The sequence below is a fragment of the Somniosus microcephalus genome, chromosome 10 (assembly GCF_052327205.1).
Source record: "Somniosus microcephalus isolate GS21.2 chromosome 10, FLI_Smic_1.0, whole genome shotgun sequence".
NCBI lineage: Eukaryota > Metazoa > Chordata > Chondrichthyes > Squaliformes > Somniosidae > Somniosus > Somniosus microcephalus.
This window is the reverse complement of record NC_140996.1, coordinates 155,457,866-155,475,787: the sequence shown is the minus strand read 5'-3', so window position 1 is coordinate 155,475,787 and position 17,922 is coordinate 155,457,866. Positions and strand designations below refer to the sequence as shown.

General features: G+C 42.9%; 1 protein-coding gene across 3 annotated transcripts in view; it reads left to right on the top strand.

Moving 5' to 3' along the window:
• The window catches only part of LOC147111781 (beta-galactoside alpha-2,6-sialyltransferase 2-like), a 245,835-nt gene that overhangs the window by 109,059 nt on the left and 118,854 nt on the right, over positions 1-17,922 (top strand). For 2 of the 3 annotated variants that reach the window (XM_085999005.1, XM_085999006.1), the window contains 2 exons: positions 7,450-7,684; positions 11,638-12,630. In XM_085999005.1, coding sequence (XP_085855131.1) covers positions 11,697-12,630 — 934 coding nt within the window. In that variant the 5' untranslated portion in view covers positions 7,450-7,684; positions 11,638-11,696. Of the gene's footprint in view, positions 1-7,449; positions 7,822-11,637; positions 12,631-17,922 lie in introns of all 3 variants that reach the window. The other variant, XM_085999007.1, reaches the window with a different exon arrangement.

The window sequence follows — 17,922 nt, the reverse complement described above, 5'->3', positions numbered from 1 at the left end:
GGGATGCAGATTATCAGGCCCTGGGGATTTATCGGCTTTCAGTCCCATTAATTTCTCCAACACTATTTTTTTACTAATACTAATGCTAAGTTAAATGCAAATATCCAAAAGTTGCAGACTGAGTTGCGCCGCTCCACTGCTAGCTTCACGAAAATCGCATTTCGCTGTCTGCCTCACCATTGACATGCATTGTATGTCATGAAGTTGCTGTATTTGCACGGTAGATATGAACTAAACTCACCGCAGATATTTAAGGCTGGTAATTACAAGCATAAGTGTTAAAGACTGGTAATCAACCTCTCTGGTACCGAAAATTAACTATTACAAGTGTGGAGTCTCATTCTTTCAGGGTTTTAATTTTGGGGGAGATTTAAAAAATGTCAAATTTTAAATTAATTTTTTTTCTTACTTTTCCTTACTGTCTCTCTTCTCTCTCTCTCTCTCTCTCGCTTTCTCTTTCTGTGCCTGATTTGATATTTAATTCATCCACTCTAGTTTACACTTCCTTCTCAGTCCTCCCTCGGGTTATTTCTCAATCCTTCAATCTGATTGGTTAAAGGGGTACACAGTTGGTTTCTCTTCACTCAGGTCCCAGATGCCCGGTTTCCCTCGCCGACCCGTCATCAGCTCACACTTCCAGTAACTTGTGACGCAAAAATTTTAAAACCTAAATGTGCACAAACAAGTCTAACTAATGACAGATGTCGTTAGATGCCTTGCTACTGCAAAATCTGGGCCAATATCTTTCCAAACCAAATTGCATTTTAATTAGCAGAAAGGTATGGCAGTTATATATAAAACACTAAACATGGTCAGTATCACTTAAATGACCTGTGGGAAATATTTATTCAATGACTGCCTCAAAGAAAGTCAGGGACGATTTTACTTGTAGTCGGGAAAGGGAACAGTTTGTTTTCTTGAAAATGTTTGATGGGGGAAGAATTATGTTGGGATGGGGAAATATAGAGATTGGCATTTATATAAAAGTGAGCCTAGGTTTTTGTCTGTTTTCACTAATTTATGATCTTCAAAATACTGGATTATATTTGCTGTGCTGCACTTGCAGGTTCCTGCAGATTAAAGGTTAATGCTGGTGTGTATTCTGTTTTGCAGTACTAGAGGGAAGCCATTAAAGCCGTGTTCTGCTTGATCCAAAATAAGAGTCTGCATGCTGTAACCAATAGAATGCTTTCTAGTTGTCATTATAGTGATACAACAGCTACAGTTGTTGTTGGTCGATAAATTCATTGTTCTGATTACATGTTATTTGCTGTATCTAGACCACCAGATACAAAATGTATTGCCTTCATACCTTGCATATGAGCATGGTTAATTCCTTTGTTTTTTTTTGCTCTAACAAGTTACTTTGTTGGAGGAATGTTGCGATGCCAAGTCCCAGTTGAAAGGACTTATACCAACAATATTCCTTTTTAAAATTCAAATCATTAAAAGAATTATGATTTACTTTGATGTTCTTTATTGAAAAATATTTTTATTTAAATTATGAATATTGATGGATCAGTATCAGCAACCCAGTCTCAGGAACTGTGTTCTTATTCTTCAATCTCCTTTGGATGGTTCTACCCACTCAGCAGGCAGGATTTTAACTTGGGGGCGGGTATGGAGTGGGGGTGCTGAATTGCGGTTGGGCAACCCGGGAGAATGGGATTCCGTCAGACCCTGCCGATTTTAACGGTACAGCCAGATTTTTTAAAATTTCTCTGCTCCCCCCCCCAACCCCGGCAGCCAGCCACATGGAAAGGCTGGCTGTCTGTCGGGGCTGTATGCCTGTGTCACTAGGCCGCAGCCAGGGAGCAGAGAGGAGGGAGGGAGGGGTCAGAAGGCCGGGTTCGGAGGTGGGGGAGGGGTCGGAGTCAGGAGGCCTCGTTGGAGGGAGATCGGAGGCCTCAGGAGGGAGGTCAGGGGTAGATTGGGAGGGGGTGTCTGATCGCGGGGGCTTGGCGAGGCAGGGACGCTGGATCTGGCAGGTAAGTGGAAAGGCACTTACCTGCTGGATCCAGCAGTACTCACCTTCCTTTAGCTGTCGGGTTCCCCGAGGCCCGGGAAGCCCAGCCGCAGAGAGTTAAATTTAAAATGGAGATTCAAAATGAGGCACACAGCCTTATTATAATATTTAAAGTGGCAACCATCTCCCCCCACCCTGCCTCCCTTAAAACCAAGAAGTTGTCAGGTTGGAGATGGAGATTTTAACTCTTTAGCCTCCCACCCGACCCAAACCTGTTTTTTGGGGTTAAAACTCACCCCCTCACCTCCGCTGACATTAGCGAATGATGGAAATGTGCGGAAACCAACGGAGATGTGCCTATATAAGGTTTGTCCCACCGTGTACCTATAATGATTGGATCAAGGCAAAGCCAGATTAAGAATTTGTGAGGCCCACCAAAAACATGCGGGGCCCCTCTGCACATCATGCACAATAACCCTCCTCCCAAATCCATTTAAACACAAACATATAGTAAAATACATGAAGAAATAGGCCCGTAACCTATTTATACACTGCATAAAGCAATTGTACGCAGTTTTTCTACATTATGGTGAGTTTTACCAGGGTGGTGAGGGGGGGACAGGGACATATTTGCGTGGGGGCGCTGGTGGGGGCCCCATTTTTGGCAGGTACCCTTGGGCACGGGCTCCATAGACTTGTCTTTTAATCCACACCTGGATCAAGTCTGCTGCAGAATCAAGTATGCAGTGAGTCAGTGCTTGTTGCGCGGGACTGGAAGTTAAAGCGAAATAGGTAAAATCATTACCAAATGACCCCTGTCACCAGCCCTACTTTGGAAGCACACTGGTTTGGGACAGCTGCTCCTTACAAGGATACGCCTCCACCCTGGGGAAAATGGGATAACTATTACGGCTTATAAACGAATGCACCAGCTTGCAAGTAACAGAGGCCGGAATCTTTACCTGAGTGTCAGGGAGGGTGCGTGCGGGCCGCGTAGCGGGTCACCATCCCGAGCTTTTTAACAGCGTGTTCTGCACTGCGCGTTGAACTCAGTTACATCAATTGAAAGAGTCATGCTCTGGAATTCCCTCCCCAACCCTCTCCGCCTCTCTACCTCTCTCTCTTCCTTTAATACGCTCCTTAAAACCTACCTGATCTGTCCTAATATCTCATGTGGCTCGGTGTGAAATTTTGTTTCATAACACTCCTATGAAGCGCCTTGAGACGTTTTACCATGTTAAAGGTGCCATATAAATGCAAGTTGTTGTTGTACCCAAACGAATCAGCACCTTGGAGAGGAAGTCAAACTCCTGGCGGCCACATTTCCTTGACAAACCCATACATGACTATATGGATTAAACACTTTGGCCTAGAACTTGGGTTGGGGCGCAAAAGTCGCCTGAGCGCAGGATTTAGCGCAGCATTCGCGGCTTCAGCGATCGTCCGATATTCAGTTTCATTGCCCCTAGAGGGAGACGGGGCGAGGCTCGAGGCACTCAGCGTCCCTCTTAGGGCGCTGAAACTGAATATCGCAGCGCAACGTGCCGCAGCGCCACACGCTGCGGCACGGCACACTGTGGTACTGCAGGCTTTCCTCCCACTGTTAAGGGGGAGGTGCCTGCAACAGCGTGAACCCCGATCGCGAGTGCCGGCAAATGAGCCCGGCACCAAGGAGAAGTGCCGGGCTCTTGGGAAACAGCCGGCAATGCCGTTGGGGGGTGTGGTGGTTAGGAGGCCGGGGGCGGAGGTGCTGGCAGGCGGCCGCCAAAAAAGGCGGCCGCCCCGCACCTCCACCTTAACTTGCGCCGCTGCCGGCACAGTAAGGCCCCGTGAACCGGGCGCGGGTAGCAAACGGCGCCACTGCGGCGTTCGCTACCAAATATCACGAATGGGGCACTGTGCACACCGATTACGTCATCGGTGGCGGCGCAGCGCAAAAGACTAACGCCACCATTATCGCCCCAACTCAATATCGCGGGAGGCGCAGCCAGTGGCGCTACAGCCGCTGCCTGCCTCTTTAGGCGCTAACAAGTGGCGCTACTTACCCAATTTCTCCCCCTTTTAGTTTTCAGCAATGGACGTGGACATTAAAGTGGATATGACATAGCATGCCATATTGTATAGATCCCTTCACCACACTGAAGATAGATATCCATATAGCGATGAGGAACTTCTGAGACTTGGGTCAGCACTTCTAGGTCAGTTAAGCAAATGCAAACTCATTTACCTAGAGTTGAATACCACCGTAAGTTGCTGAGGGGCATCACCATTTGAAGGGATCTTTCGTGTGTCCATGTTGTAGCCAGGCGGTTAACTGGCAATGCACTCACACATTTTCTCATGAGCTGTGCTGCTTACCATGCTACAGGCGTACTTGGGAGGAGTTTCTGATAGCTGCTGTTTGCCTAGCTAGGACTCAAACTTACAGGTGTCAGTTGTCTAATAAGCAACTGGTGACTATCCTGCTTGGTGGCGAGACAGGTGGAGCAGGAGGTAAGTGGTGTCTCTCTGGACTGGAGCTCACTCCAAGCTAACATGCCTAGTGATGGGAGATGAGAACTGAATTGATCCTCAGTTGCAGACTCTGTAATCGGATACCTAAGCTAAGTAAGTCTGAAGTATGCCAAAGTACAGCTGATGATTGACCTGACAGGCTTGCTCATTGATGGCACCTGGAGATGTGGATTTGTCACTGTGGCCTGAGATTCTTCCTATTTGGCTTCAAATAACCCTGCAAAACAATTCTGTAATGTTTAGGGTAGTCTTAGGTGCACAAGCAGCAAGAAGCTTACTAGTTCCCTGTGCGAATAAGCTGCGCAGTTTTAGATGTTTAAACTCTAGCAGTACTCCTATGCACATTTAGGGTTCCTTAATCTATGGCTCTTGCTAACCTGTACCTAAATTCTCTGAGCTTAGGTAAGTGAGGAGCTCCTCTAATGGGAAAGATTGTGCATTCTATATTATACAAGTGGAAACACTACTTTTGTAAGTTGGTTTGGAGTCTCTTGGTTTTCTGAACATGTCAAAAACTCAGCAGACCAAACAAAATGGATTACCATCAAGAGAATAACTTGGCATTACTGAACCTGATAGTGTTACGGGATCAAATTAAATTAAATGATTGTTGAAGCATCCTAGTTTATTTTAGCATCATTCTGCAATACTGCCAATAACTCCTCAAAGTCAGTCAATCCAATCCACCTCTTTAATGATATAGCACTTAGAGTTCAAATAAAGATATTCCAAAGAAAAATCAATCACAAAGCATAGGACATCAATTATCCTGTGACCATACTGTAGCGTGTTAGGCTGAAACTGCTAACTTAGATATTGACTCTGAGCGAAATGCTTCTAAAGCACATACTAAGCAATATATCATGAGCAATTGTAGAGGATGGGGAGCAGTGACTGAACCAATAGCGTTACTGTAAATAAAAAGGTTGTTTGAAATACAGCCCAAGAGTTCTTTGCCTCCATAAATATTTACAACTTATTGTGACATATTACCACTGGCAGTAATCCAGCATGATAATCTCTATAATAAGCACACCTTAATAGAATAGTGTAAATTGACTAAAATGCTGATTAAGATGATTATGAGGAACTGAATAAGCCAGACTTGTTATGTAAATCAAATTTGAATGGTGGGGTGAGGGGGTTAATATGCTCCAATATCTTAAACTGCTACTTCTCCGCAGACATTTTTGTGCATAAATATGAATTTTCTATTAGTTATATAACTATAGGATCCTATTATGTAAAATGTTACGAATCTTTGATAAAAGCACTATTTTATACACTTGTTTGAAAACACCTTAATAATGTTATGATAACTAGACATTTCCAGTTTTTATTTTTTTAAGAAGGCATTAGGAAAGGCACTTTTTACATGCACAAATTAAGAAAATTCAGAGGATAAAAGAGCAGCACTTGCTAGAATACACCAGAACCTGAAAATGCAGGAGACAAGTGAGGTGGGGGGATACATTGTGTGTGGGACACCTCTACAATAATAAAATATTAGGTGGTAACTGGTTCCCTGCATTGAAGACAAAAATTAACCGGAGGCAGAGTGATGAGAAACAATACTGTTTAACAAGTCTTCAATAAAAAGAAGGTAATTGTACAATGCAATGCTTACACACTAAAAAAATGCTAAACAATTTAGTTTACTGCTAAACAATGTCATAAAGCCACAATGTAAAAAGTACTGAAAGAATAATAATTTGAGGGGAAATCTCTGGTAGCAACCTCCACAGAGTCAGAGGGAAATGACGCAATGTCTACAGTGACACTCAAGGCTGTCTCTTCAATCCAGCCTGACGACTCCAAGTAGCTCTAATTAGCTATATCCATGAAATTGATGATGGAGGTGGTTACTTTTGCAGTAGTGCAGTGAGCAGACTGACTATTGTGCCAACCTGGCCACCTAACTTGGCCCCGCCTTGTTGCATACAGCGATGCAAACAGGTGATGTCATTATACGGCTGGTATAAGCTAGGCTGCAATAATACAGTTTTAGTACTTTGTGTCCTAGGTGCAGACCTCTCAACCTCTGAGCCAGCCAATCGGAGACATGAACAAAATCAGGGACATCCTAAATAGTTCAGAAATTTGTTGTGCCAACCCTACTTGTAACCGAATCCTGTGCAAGATTCTAATTGGATACACCCCCCAACTCCCAACCCCGATCAAAGATAATACTTTTTTTTGCTTTGTTTCCTTTTACAATTTTCTATTCCAACTTCTTTCCCCCGCATCCGATTTATTTATTGGCTTGGTTGTTGTTATTTTCCAGTCTGTTTCTTTTTCTCCATGTCCTTTAGTGTTTTCTCCGACCTTCTGTCCTTTTGACGTGCTCACTTTGATTGGTATTTGATTCCTCAGGCCTTCATTCAGTTTCCTGCCCTGTCTCCCTGCGACTGTTGCCTGCTTGAATTCACTGTTGCTCCCTTTCCCTCATGTTCTTCAGTGAGAGAAAGCAAAAGAGAGCTATTAAGAAGCAGAGCTAGTCTATGCCAAAGTACAAATGAAAAGAGCCGACTAACCATAAATGGACCATAGTTTTAATGAAACATTTTCACTTGTATTATGGGGGCCAGAGCCTGCCTTCTATTAATAGATTTAAGGAGAGGGCACAAAGTTGAATCCCAGGAAATGACATTGGCACTCGACTGGCTGGGGAAAGGACTGGAGGTATATAGGGTGTCCAGCTAGTGGTAGCCAAGTGATTGAATTGGTGAGCTGCTGCTCTCTACTTTACATGACAATTATATGGGTACTCGTATTGGATTTTAACTTAAATATCAGAGAAGATGAATGATCAAGTTTCTCAACAATGAAACTGGAACATCCTGCACAATCGGAAACATTTGAAAGGTCTGTCTAGGGAGTAATGACTATTTCTGAGTAATGCCTGGGGAGGGGAATCAGGAATCCAGATACTGTTCATTTTGACTGATGTAACTGTTCCTTTCTTCCAGCTTTCCCCAGCAATGTCTTGCACCTTTTTTAGAGGTGACCCTGCGAAGGATCCTGACCGGGAGGTATCTTCCTCCTCCCACTTCTTCTGGACTCTTCATTGTTCGTGAGATGTTGGCACTAGTAAACTTTCAGAATTCACACCTTCCTCCGCTACAGACTGCGGAGTCGTCTTCCGCCTCCTCCTCAGAAACTGGGATGGCTTCATCCCCTGAAGAGTCATCGGTGGCGTAAGATGTAGGTGAATCACCTGTGAAGATATGAGAATAGAAATAATGTGTGACTCTTTTTTTTTCTAAAAGATACATTTTATTAGATTGAACCTGGATGGATTCCACCTTAACCAGAATGGGACCAGTGTCCTAGCAGAAAGGGTAAGTAGGGAGAGGGCAATGTCTTTAAATTAGTACGATGGGAGGAGGGATCTACAAGAAATGAAACAAGCCTAAATATAAACAAAACAGGAAAGGAGAGCATAGGGCAGGCTAAACTAAGAGAGGACTGATGTGCCTCAATAATTCCGAGACTCGATGTTAGCGAAACAAAACAAGGCTTTTATTAACTTAGAAGGTAACACGCAGTGGAGAGAGGTATCTTCCATCTGGAGGTCTGCAGTACTGGATATGAGGCCAGACTGAGCTTGCTTACATAGGGGCCAGGTATGGGCGGCGCCCTACACACAATACATTACAATATACAATACAATGGTGAGGAGACGGAACTGAGGTAAGGGAACTGAAACCTGAAACCAACCACAGTCACAGGCAGTGATGAATGGAATATTTCATCACAAGGACATAAATGTCCAAGGAATAAATAGAGTTATAGAACAGGAGTGTAAAAAGATGGTTGAAAATAAAGTGAGGGGAACTGCTATTAAAAGTGAGTTAAACTGTCTCTAAAGCAATGCACACAGTGTCCATAATAAAACAAAGGAACTGGAGGCAGTAATATGTTGAGATTAACCAGATATAGTAGGGATTACTGAGACATCGCTACAGAAAAATCAGGACTGGGAATTAAATATTGCAGGGTATAAGATATTTAGAAAAGATAGAGAGGGAATAAGGGGAGCTTATTAGAGATAACATAATGGCAGTAGAAAAAAGTGATGCAGCCATCAGTAAGACGGAATGAGATAAAAGATAATAAAGAATCAATCACACTAATGCAGACAACCTAATAGTAGAAGGGAAGTAGAGGAAGAAATATGCAAACAAATTAGGGAAATTAGTAAAAGACATAGAATAATAATCATGGGGTATTTCAACCACCCTGAAATTAATAGGTCAGAAGAGGTAGGTAAAGGGGATAAGGGAATAGAGCTCCTACAATGTGTACAGGATTCCTTTCTAACCCAATATGTAAGAAGCTCAACAAAGGAGGATTCACTACTGGATCTAGTAATGGGGAATGAACCAGGCCAGATAAGATAAGAGAAGTAAAAGTAGGGGAACATCTAGGCAATAGTGACCATAATATAATATGCTTTAGGATAATAATTGAGAAGGACATAAGCATGACAAGGACCAGGGTAATAGATTGGAGAAAAGCTGAGGGGCGGAGAATAGAACTTTGGAAATAAAATGGACAATATTGACAAACAATGATGTCGAACAGCAATGGGAAACATTTAAAACGGTGTTCAACAGAGTCCAGGAAAAATATATTCCACTAAAAATCCAGAACAAACTACACACTAATGTGACACCAAGGATGAATAAAGACATAAAGGAAAAGTTGAGGGTACAGAAAGAGGCATACACTAAGAACATGGACAGCAGGGGAGAGCATGACAAGGGAGAATACAAAGAGATAAGGACAGAAGTCAAAAAAACAATTAGAAAGGCAAAGATGAACTATGACATTAAATTATTAAGGAACATCAAACAAAATAGTAAAATATTCTCCAGGAACATAAATTAAAAAAGGAAAGTTAGGAAGGGAACAGGGCCACTAAGGGATGAACAGGACAAAATCACAGGCAGTGATAGCGAAATGGCAGAAATATTAAATAATTAGTTTGTTTCAGTATTTACTAGGAAGAAAAATCAGTTGGACGTGACATCGGAAGATGAAATTAGAAATGATATAACCGCATTTAAAATAAAATGAGGAGAAATATTAAATAAACGAATCAAACTTAAAGAGGATAAAACCCAGAGTCCAGATGAATTTGCATCCGTGCAGTTTAAAAGAATCTAAAGAGATAGCAGAGGCACTATTAAACATATTTGATAATTCATTAGAAAAAGATATAGTGCCAGAGGACTGGTGGATAGCTAATGTTATTCTTATATTTAAGAAGGGAGATAGAACATATCCAGGAACTATAGACCAGTCAGCTTAACATCAGTGGTAGGAAAAAACTGGAATCCCTACTAAAGAAGAAAATAGAAAAACATCTAGAAACCAAAAATATAAGGAATAGTCAGCATGGATTTTAAAAGGGCAAGTCTTGCTTGACCAACCTCATTAAATTCTTTGAAGCTGCAACAGGGGAGAGTAGACAAGGGTAATGTAGTAGACGTAATTTATCTAGATTTCCAAAAGGCCTTCAATAAGGTGCCACATAGTAGACTAATGAATAAGGTCAGAGCAGGCAGATTCAGGGAACAGGTAGCAGAATGGATAGCTAGCTGGCTACAAGACAGAAAGCAGAGAGTAAAGGGTAGCTATTCAGAGTGGCAGAAGGTGGGAAGTGGGGTCCCACAAGGATCAGTGCTGGGACCATTGTTGTTCACAATTTATATTAATGATTTAGACTTTGGAATCAAAAATACAATTTCTAAATTTGTGGATGACACCAAATTGGGGGGAGGAGGGAGGGGATAGTCAATGCTGAGGAGGACTGCAACAAATTACAAAAAGACATTGATAAACTTGCAGAATGGGCATATAATTGGCAAATGTATTTCAACACAGATATGCTCCACTCGAGGCTCGAGTGGAGCATAAACGCCAGTATGGATTGGTTGGGCTGAATGGCCTGTTTCTGTGCTATATATTCTATGTAACCTCTGTTTTCTGTTAAAAGTTATGGACTGTAATTTTAATTCATTTGTATCTATTAACATTTTCAAAAGTGTTGTATAAAGTGATATTGATTACTAAGTAGTTGAATGACATTGCACATGGATTGCAGATTAAGTTATTCAGAAATAAGAGGACTTTTGTTTTGGGTGTTCACAGAATCACAGAAACCCCACAGTGCAGATAGAGGCCATTTCGGCCCATTGAGCCTGCACCGACACATATCCCACCTGATCCCCATAACCCCTACACCAACACATATCCCACCCTATCCCCGTAACCCCACGTATTTAATCCCCCTAACACTAAGGGTCAATTTATCATAGCCAATCAACCTAACTCGCACATCTTTGGACTGTGGGAGGAAACCGGAGCACCCGGAGGAAACCCACGCAAACACGGGGAGAATGTGCAAACTCCACACAGACAGTCGCCCGAGGCCGGATTCGAACCCGGGTCCCTGGGGCTGTGAGGCAACAGTGCTAACCACTATGCCTTTTGGTAATTTGTTTTCTATTTATTGGCTAGTTGTGGGATATCTTCAGTCCAGCCAGTCTTTTAAGGTCATGAAACTTTTGTTTTGCAGTTTTGAATGGTGGCTCAGTGGTAGCACTTGTCCATGAGTCAGAAGGTTGTGAGTTCAGGTCCCACTCCAGGGACTTGAACGCAATTCTAGGCTGACACTTCAGTACAGTACTGAGAGAGTGCTGCATTGTGGGAGGTGTCTTTTAGATGTCTTGCCAAATTCCATGCGGATAAATTCACGCTTAAATTCACTGCATTGGTAAATATCCATGCCTGCATAATTACTGCCAAAAGTGCTACCTTGTCCCCCTCCCCACATAGATCTAAAAATCAGTAATTGTGCTTTTCTAAGTGTACAATCTCTATTGCAAAGTGTTTGGCAAACACTTGAATCAGTTAATGGAATTCGTGCCAATGCATCATTTTGTTTTGAGGACATCATTACATCCCTTGTGTGTGATGCTCAGCTTTTCTGGCTTCTCTTCATCCTGGGAAATAATGACAATGCCCCTCCAAAAGAGTGCTGTTGCAAGAGATTCCTTCCTTAAAATAAGGTAAATTTGACTTGCTAACATTTTACTTTTCTCGCTGTGATGCTTCTCTGTTAATCAAATCTGCCCTTTTTTTTTTAGCTGGATTTTTCACACTCCAGCTGTGCTGAATCCAAGAGGAGTTTGGTGCAGTTTGGACAATGAAAGCCAAGACCAAGCAGTGGAAGCAGCTAGTGCTGATTGGGATACTGGCATGGGCACTCGTCTTCTTGCTGCTGTTTACATATTTCACAGACTTCAAAACAGATGAGCGTCCAGCCAGCTCTTTCACATACACTGAGACAAGAAGGCTTTTCCCCGTACAGGGTAAACAAAGAGTCATTATGGGGGCCTTCCCAAATCCAAAGGTCTCAGCTAGTCACAGAGAAAACAGCCTTTTCTTTGAGGATGATGAAGATTCTGTGCATTCATTGCGTTTCGATTCTTTGAATCATCAAAATCTAAAATGGACCCAAGAGGAGGAAAATGGTGAACTTCAAGTCAAGAAGAGAGTGAAGAAAAGGATCGGTGGCCAGCGGCAAATTCAAAACAGGGTGATGGATAAGATAGTTAAAATTATTACTAAGGATGGCAATACCTATGAGGAAACGATTATTCAAGATGCTAAGTCTAAGCCTCGCAAAAGGATAATGAAACATAAGAAACAATCAAGCGATTCAGTAGACCCATTACTTGAAAGTCTAGATTCCATAGACCTTGAGGACTTGCAGTTCTCAAAATCCAATTCAGTGCTTGTCAAACTGTGGAACGGAAATATTTCATCTGAGATGCTGAATCCTCGGTTACAGAAAGCTCTGAAGGACTATATGAATGAAAACAGACATGGCGTGCGCTTTCAAAGGAAAAGGGGGACTGAAAAAATGATTGGAGAAGAACTTCTCTGTGAGCTGAAAAACAAAGTCAGACTAAGAACCCTTGATGGGAAGGAGGCTCCGTTTTCTACGCCTGGATGGAAAAAACACATTCCCAAAATTCCTCTGAACAAGATCAGGATTAACTCACAGGCCTTCAGAAATTGTGCTGTAGTCGCATCTGCTGGTGCAATACTGAATTCCTCCCTTGGAGAAGAAATAGGTAGGAACAGAATTTTTGACATTTAAAATGCAGTTTGTGTTATTGAGTGGAATTTTTAGTTCGCAAAGCAATAGTTTCAGTATTTAAAGAGCAAGCAGGCAATTTGAAAAATCAAAGATAGTGAAAATGAAAGGGGTTTGCTTTAAACTATTGAAAGGGCAATTTGACATATGCTATGGTTGCATCTGTGTGCTTCTCACTAAAACAAAGTTTATTGTCCTTCACTTTTCTCTTTTAACTTCTGTTCCTCTGAATGTAATTACTCATCCTTGGGTGCTAATCCTCCACTATATCGCCAAGCAACCAATCTTTTTGTCTGAGCCTGCCTGGAACATGATTGTTGGTGGGCTATTTTTCCATGGGGCCACCATAGCTGATCCCAATCCTATTTTCATCCAGTGGGCTTCTAGCAATCTGGAGTAGGAATCTTAGCTCATTCATTTCCTCTCCTTCCCAGGGGCAATCTTGAGGATCACTTGTAGTGCCCCCATGGGCGATCCAACTAGGAATGACTAAGACAGCACAGACTACAGATCAAACGTGGTATGTTCTTGGTCTATAAGCCTCAGTGCCACACCATATGCTGCATTTTCTGATTGAGCCATTGGGGGAAGGGACTCACAGATGCAGGTCTTTACTGTGCCAAATTCTATGGGAATGTTCATGTGGACATATTGGCCTAGAAATTCACTAGCCTTAGCGCCGCTTTTGAGGCGCTAGAGGAACTAGCGCCAGAGTTATGGCCAGTTGAAAAATTCCCTGGGGCCCTAAAGCGGCGTTGCACCGGTAGCGCTGCGCCGGCACCGATGACGTCATCGGTGTGCGCAGCGTCCCGGTTGCCATGCCGACGGGCCCCAGCGCCGAAATTCAGTTGCGGCCGCCTCGCCCGGGGCAGCCGCAACTAAGACTCTGGCAACAGAGTCCAACATGTGTTTGCGCCGGCGCATTAAAGGCCCCGCGGCGGCCGGCCGCTTTCCCGCCGGCCGCCTGCCCGCAGCTCCCTCCCCGGACTTCTTCCCCCCCCCCCCCGGAACAGATGCAAGCCCGGCACTTGTCCGAGGTGCCAGGCTCATTTTTAAACAGATTTGCGCGGGCCGCGGCCGGGTGCAGGCAGCTCCTCCTTAACGGAAGGAGGAGGCCTGCACTTCCCCAGCCTGCCGCACCGCATCGGGTGCCGCAGCGCCGGAATTGCGTTGCTAAACGGCAGTTAGCGCCCTTTTCCAGGCGCTAAGACCCTTCAGTAGCGCCGGCAGCCGTTTGGGCGCGGCGCTACTGAATTTTTGGCGCGCGCAGGGGGACTTAGCGCCGGCACTAACTTCCGGCGCTAAAGCCCTGGCTAAGCCAAAACCCAATTTCTAGGCCATTATCTGTGTCTGGCTGATGTGGATGAAATTTTGCAGTAGTATCTGTAAGACTTGACTGTGGTAGAGACATGTGTCTTCCACACGTGCAGGTAACTCACAGCTCTGAAGGTGGGACAGTGGCATAAAGCAGACTAATGCAATCTGATTATCTTCACTGGGCTAAAACACAATTCAGTGTACCAACTGTAGGAAACCAGGTTGCATTATTTGAGATATCGCCTCCTGCTGGCTGATAGTGGCATTTCCAGCTAGGGTGGCGGTGAATTATAATGCAGGAGAAAAAGGAGAAGACAAATAAATTAACCAAAAAATCATAATGAATTGGTTTAATTGCTTGGGCAATGTGCTTATTTTCAGATTTCTATATTCATACAGTTCTTCAGTGTTAATTTGATATAAATATCCCACCAGTTTCTTATGTTCTGCTTGGTATTGAAATTCCCTGCCGTTTCTTTCCCTCCCATGGGCCAGCTTATGCCCCCACATAGCTGTTTCCCCCACTTCATCCAATTTACCCTGCCTGCTGCATGTGGGCAGACTGAAGAAAACTGAAGTTTAAAAAAAATTACTGCATATTCGTAAACATTACACTTGCTATTTGTGGCATATAGCAGCAATGGTAAAATAGGAAAAAAAGAGCGTAAGTCAGTTTATGGACAGAGCACATGGTCAGTGAAGATAGTGGATTGTAGGATTCACTTATAGAAAGAAATAACTTGCATTTATATAGTGCCTTTCATGATCTCAGAACAACCCAAAGCATTTCGGTGTAGTCACTGTTGTAATGTAGAAAGGCAGCCAATTTGCGCACAGCAAGATCCCACAAAGAGCAATGTGATAATAACCAGATAATCTGTTTTTTTTTGTGATGTTGGTTTGGGATAAATATTGGCCAGGTCACTGGGGAGAACTCCCCTGTTCTTCTTCAAAATACATTCCCCACTATTTATAACAGGTGCGTTGGTATCACTGCGATTTGCTCGCTATACGTTGCGAACACTGAAACCAAGAAAGCCACGGTAGTCACGGAGGTTTCCCCAATTATGCTACCGATGTAATCTCTCTCGTGTTTTCCGTGATTTCCCAGCACATTCCCGGCTTCTTTTCTCCCGGTGATTTGATGCATCCGTTAAGTCAGGAGATTCTCATCACTATTTTACTTATTCTGTTTTAAATTCTTCCAACTGTCTCTTGATCCATTTTTTTTATTCCTTTATCTCTCGCATTTTGTTTCTTTATTGTTTAAAAAGTTGTACTCGCCCTTAATGTTGGTTAAAAGATGTGGAATGGTTCGTATATCCGGTACGGTACCTGGTAGATAGATGGGTAATCTAACATTGCTAATCTAATACTGACTGTTTAAAAGTCTTGACAAGAGAGACCCATCCATACTGTGGTACAGTGGGAGCTGTGCGCCTCAAAAACTCCAGACAGACCAAGTCCAGCAAAGTCTCGCTGGGTATGAAATTGACGAAGCTTGAATAACGATCTACATAAACTCCTTACAGCTTTTCCTGCAGAATCGGACAAGACAGAAAAAGTGTTACAAGGGATTGATTTCACTAAGTTCAATCGATCAGGAAAACTTCAATAATGAATGCCAGGTAATCGCACTGTAACAAGGTGTAAACAGCTGTTCAACTGCCCAACCTAGCCGGCCCGTTTAATACGGTTTTTGTAATTGACGCCTCGGTCAATGGCCAATGGCGCGGTCCCGGATAAATGGGGACAGTTTAAGCAGTGAGGATTGCAGTGCCATGGGATCTTTTACGTCTACCTAAGAGGACAGACAGTACTTTGGTTTAATATCTCATCTGAAAGATAGCATCTCTGACATTGCAGTATTTTCTCACTACTGCACTGGAGTGCCGGCCGAGATTATTTGCTCAAGTAGTTGAACAGCAAGTTGCCTCAGGAGTGAAACAAATAGGTCTTAGCCAACCGAAGGTCCAGGTACCCTGGATTATTTAGTATTAACTATATCTATGAAGCAAACCTTTGGCTTCGTGGCAGCATTCCGGTGTCTGACTCAGAAGGTGTAGGCTTCAATTCCTGCTCCAGAGAGGTTGGAATGTCAAGGAAGCAGAATTGTGGAGAACACCAAAAACTATGGCTTTGGTATTTCTGAAGGAAATTGGAATTCTACCAAGACTTGGACAAGCAGTCTGACAGGACCAAAGTGGTCGCAGGGTTGAGAGAAGTGTTGGAGAGATAGTGCTGCGTATCAACAGCTTACATATAAATGCTGATTCCATGCCTGCAGATCATGTCACTGAGGGGTGACAGATAAATGAGGAGTGAAGGATAGATCCTTGGGGAACACTTGAGGTGACAACGCAGAGGAGGAAAATATCCTATCACTAAAAATATGCTGGCTGCATCCAGATAGGTAGGAGTGAAACCATACAAGGCCAGTCCCATGAAGCTAGACAATAAAGGGGAGGTGGTGGAGAAACAGCGTGATCAACAATGTAAAATGCTGCGGAAAGACTGAGGAGGATAAAGGCGACTTTGCACACCACTATCAATATCACAGAGGATGTTATTCATGAATTTAGCCAGGGCAATCTTACTATTGTGATATGGGTAGAAGTCGGACTGAATAAATTCAGAGAAGTTACAATAAAGAAAGTGTTACCTTCCATATGAGTAAATAGTTTTAATCACATTTACCTACCCTGTGCCCATGTCCCTTTGTTTCCTTTTCCTTCACCCACATTTCCAATCTAATCTTGAATGTTGACATTGTTTCTGCTTCAACTACTAAGCCTGGAAGTGAATTCCACTTCCTCTCAACTCTCTGTGTAAAGAACTTTCTCTTGTTCTCTGTTCCAAATCCCTAACCCTTAATCTTGTATCTATGGCCCCTCATTCTAGACCCCTCAACTACTGGCAACAGTCTGCTTCTATCTGTCCCATACTTCCTTAATTTTAAACACTTCTATCATATCAGCCTATAATCTGCATTTCTCTAACAAAAAGAACCAAATTTTCAACTTTTTTTCTCTTATTTATATTTCCCCATACCTGGTAGCATCCTAGTTATTTGGCATTGCACTCACTCTAAAGCCTCAATTTCCTTCCTACAGTGTGGAGCCCAAACAGCACACAGTACTCTAACTGAGATCTTATTAAGGTTTCATATACAGGGTTATCATAACCTCTTGGCATTTACATTCTAGGTGATGAAACCTAGAATTCCATTAGCTTTTTTAACAGCCTTATCAACTTGTGGCACTGCCTTTGATGTCCTATGAACCTGTACCTTGAAATCTCTCTGTTCTTACACAGCACCCAACCTACTTCCATTCACAGTATAATTGGTATTGTGATTTTTTTTACCAAAATGTATCACCTCACACTTACTGATATTGAATTCCATCTGCCGCTCCAATCAGGGAGTATTTTTTAGAGAGATGGGAGGCGACAACACATTCTAGGACTTTAAAGGGGAAAGAGAGGTTCATCTTTTGGATGAGACGTTAAACCAAGGTCTTGTCTGCCCTCTCAAGTGGACATAAAAGATCCCACGGTGCTATTGGTAGAGGAGCAGGGGCGTTCTCCCAGTGTCCTGGCCAACATTTATCCCACAACCAACATCTAAAACAGACAAACTGATCATTTATTTCATTGCTGTTCATTTCCTACATTACAACAGTGACGACACTTCAAAAGTACTTTGTTGGCTGGAAAGCACTTTGGGAAGTTTTTAGGTCATGAAAGCTGCTACATAAATGCAAGTTCTTTCTTTTTTTACAGATTGGATGATAGTTAGAAAGGACAGATGGGTTGGGGTGGAATTTTGAATAAGTGGATGATGACTGCAGTTTTGAAGGGGAAAGGGATGATGTCTGTGGAAACAGAACCATTAACATTGTCATCTAGAATAAAAACATAAAATCATAAGAAATAGGAGCAGGAGTAGGCC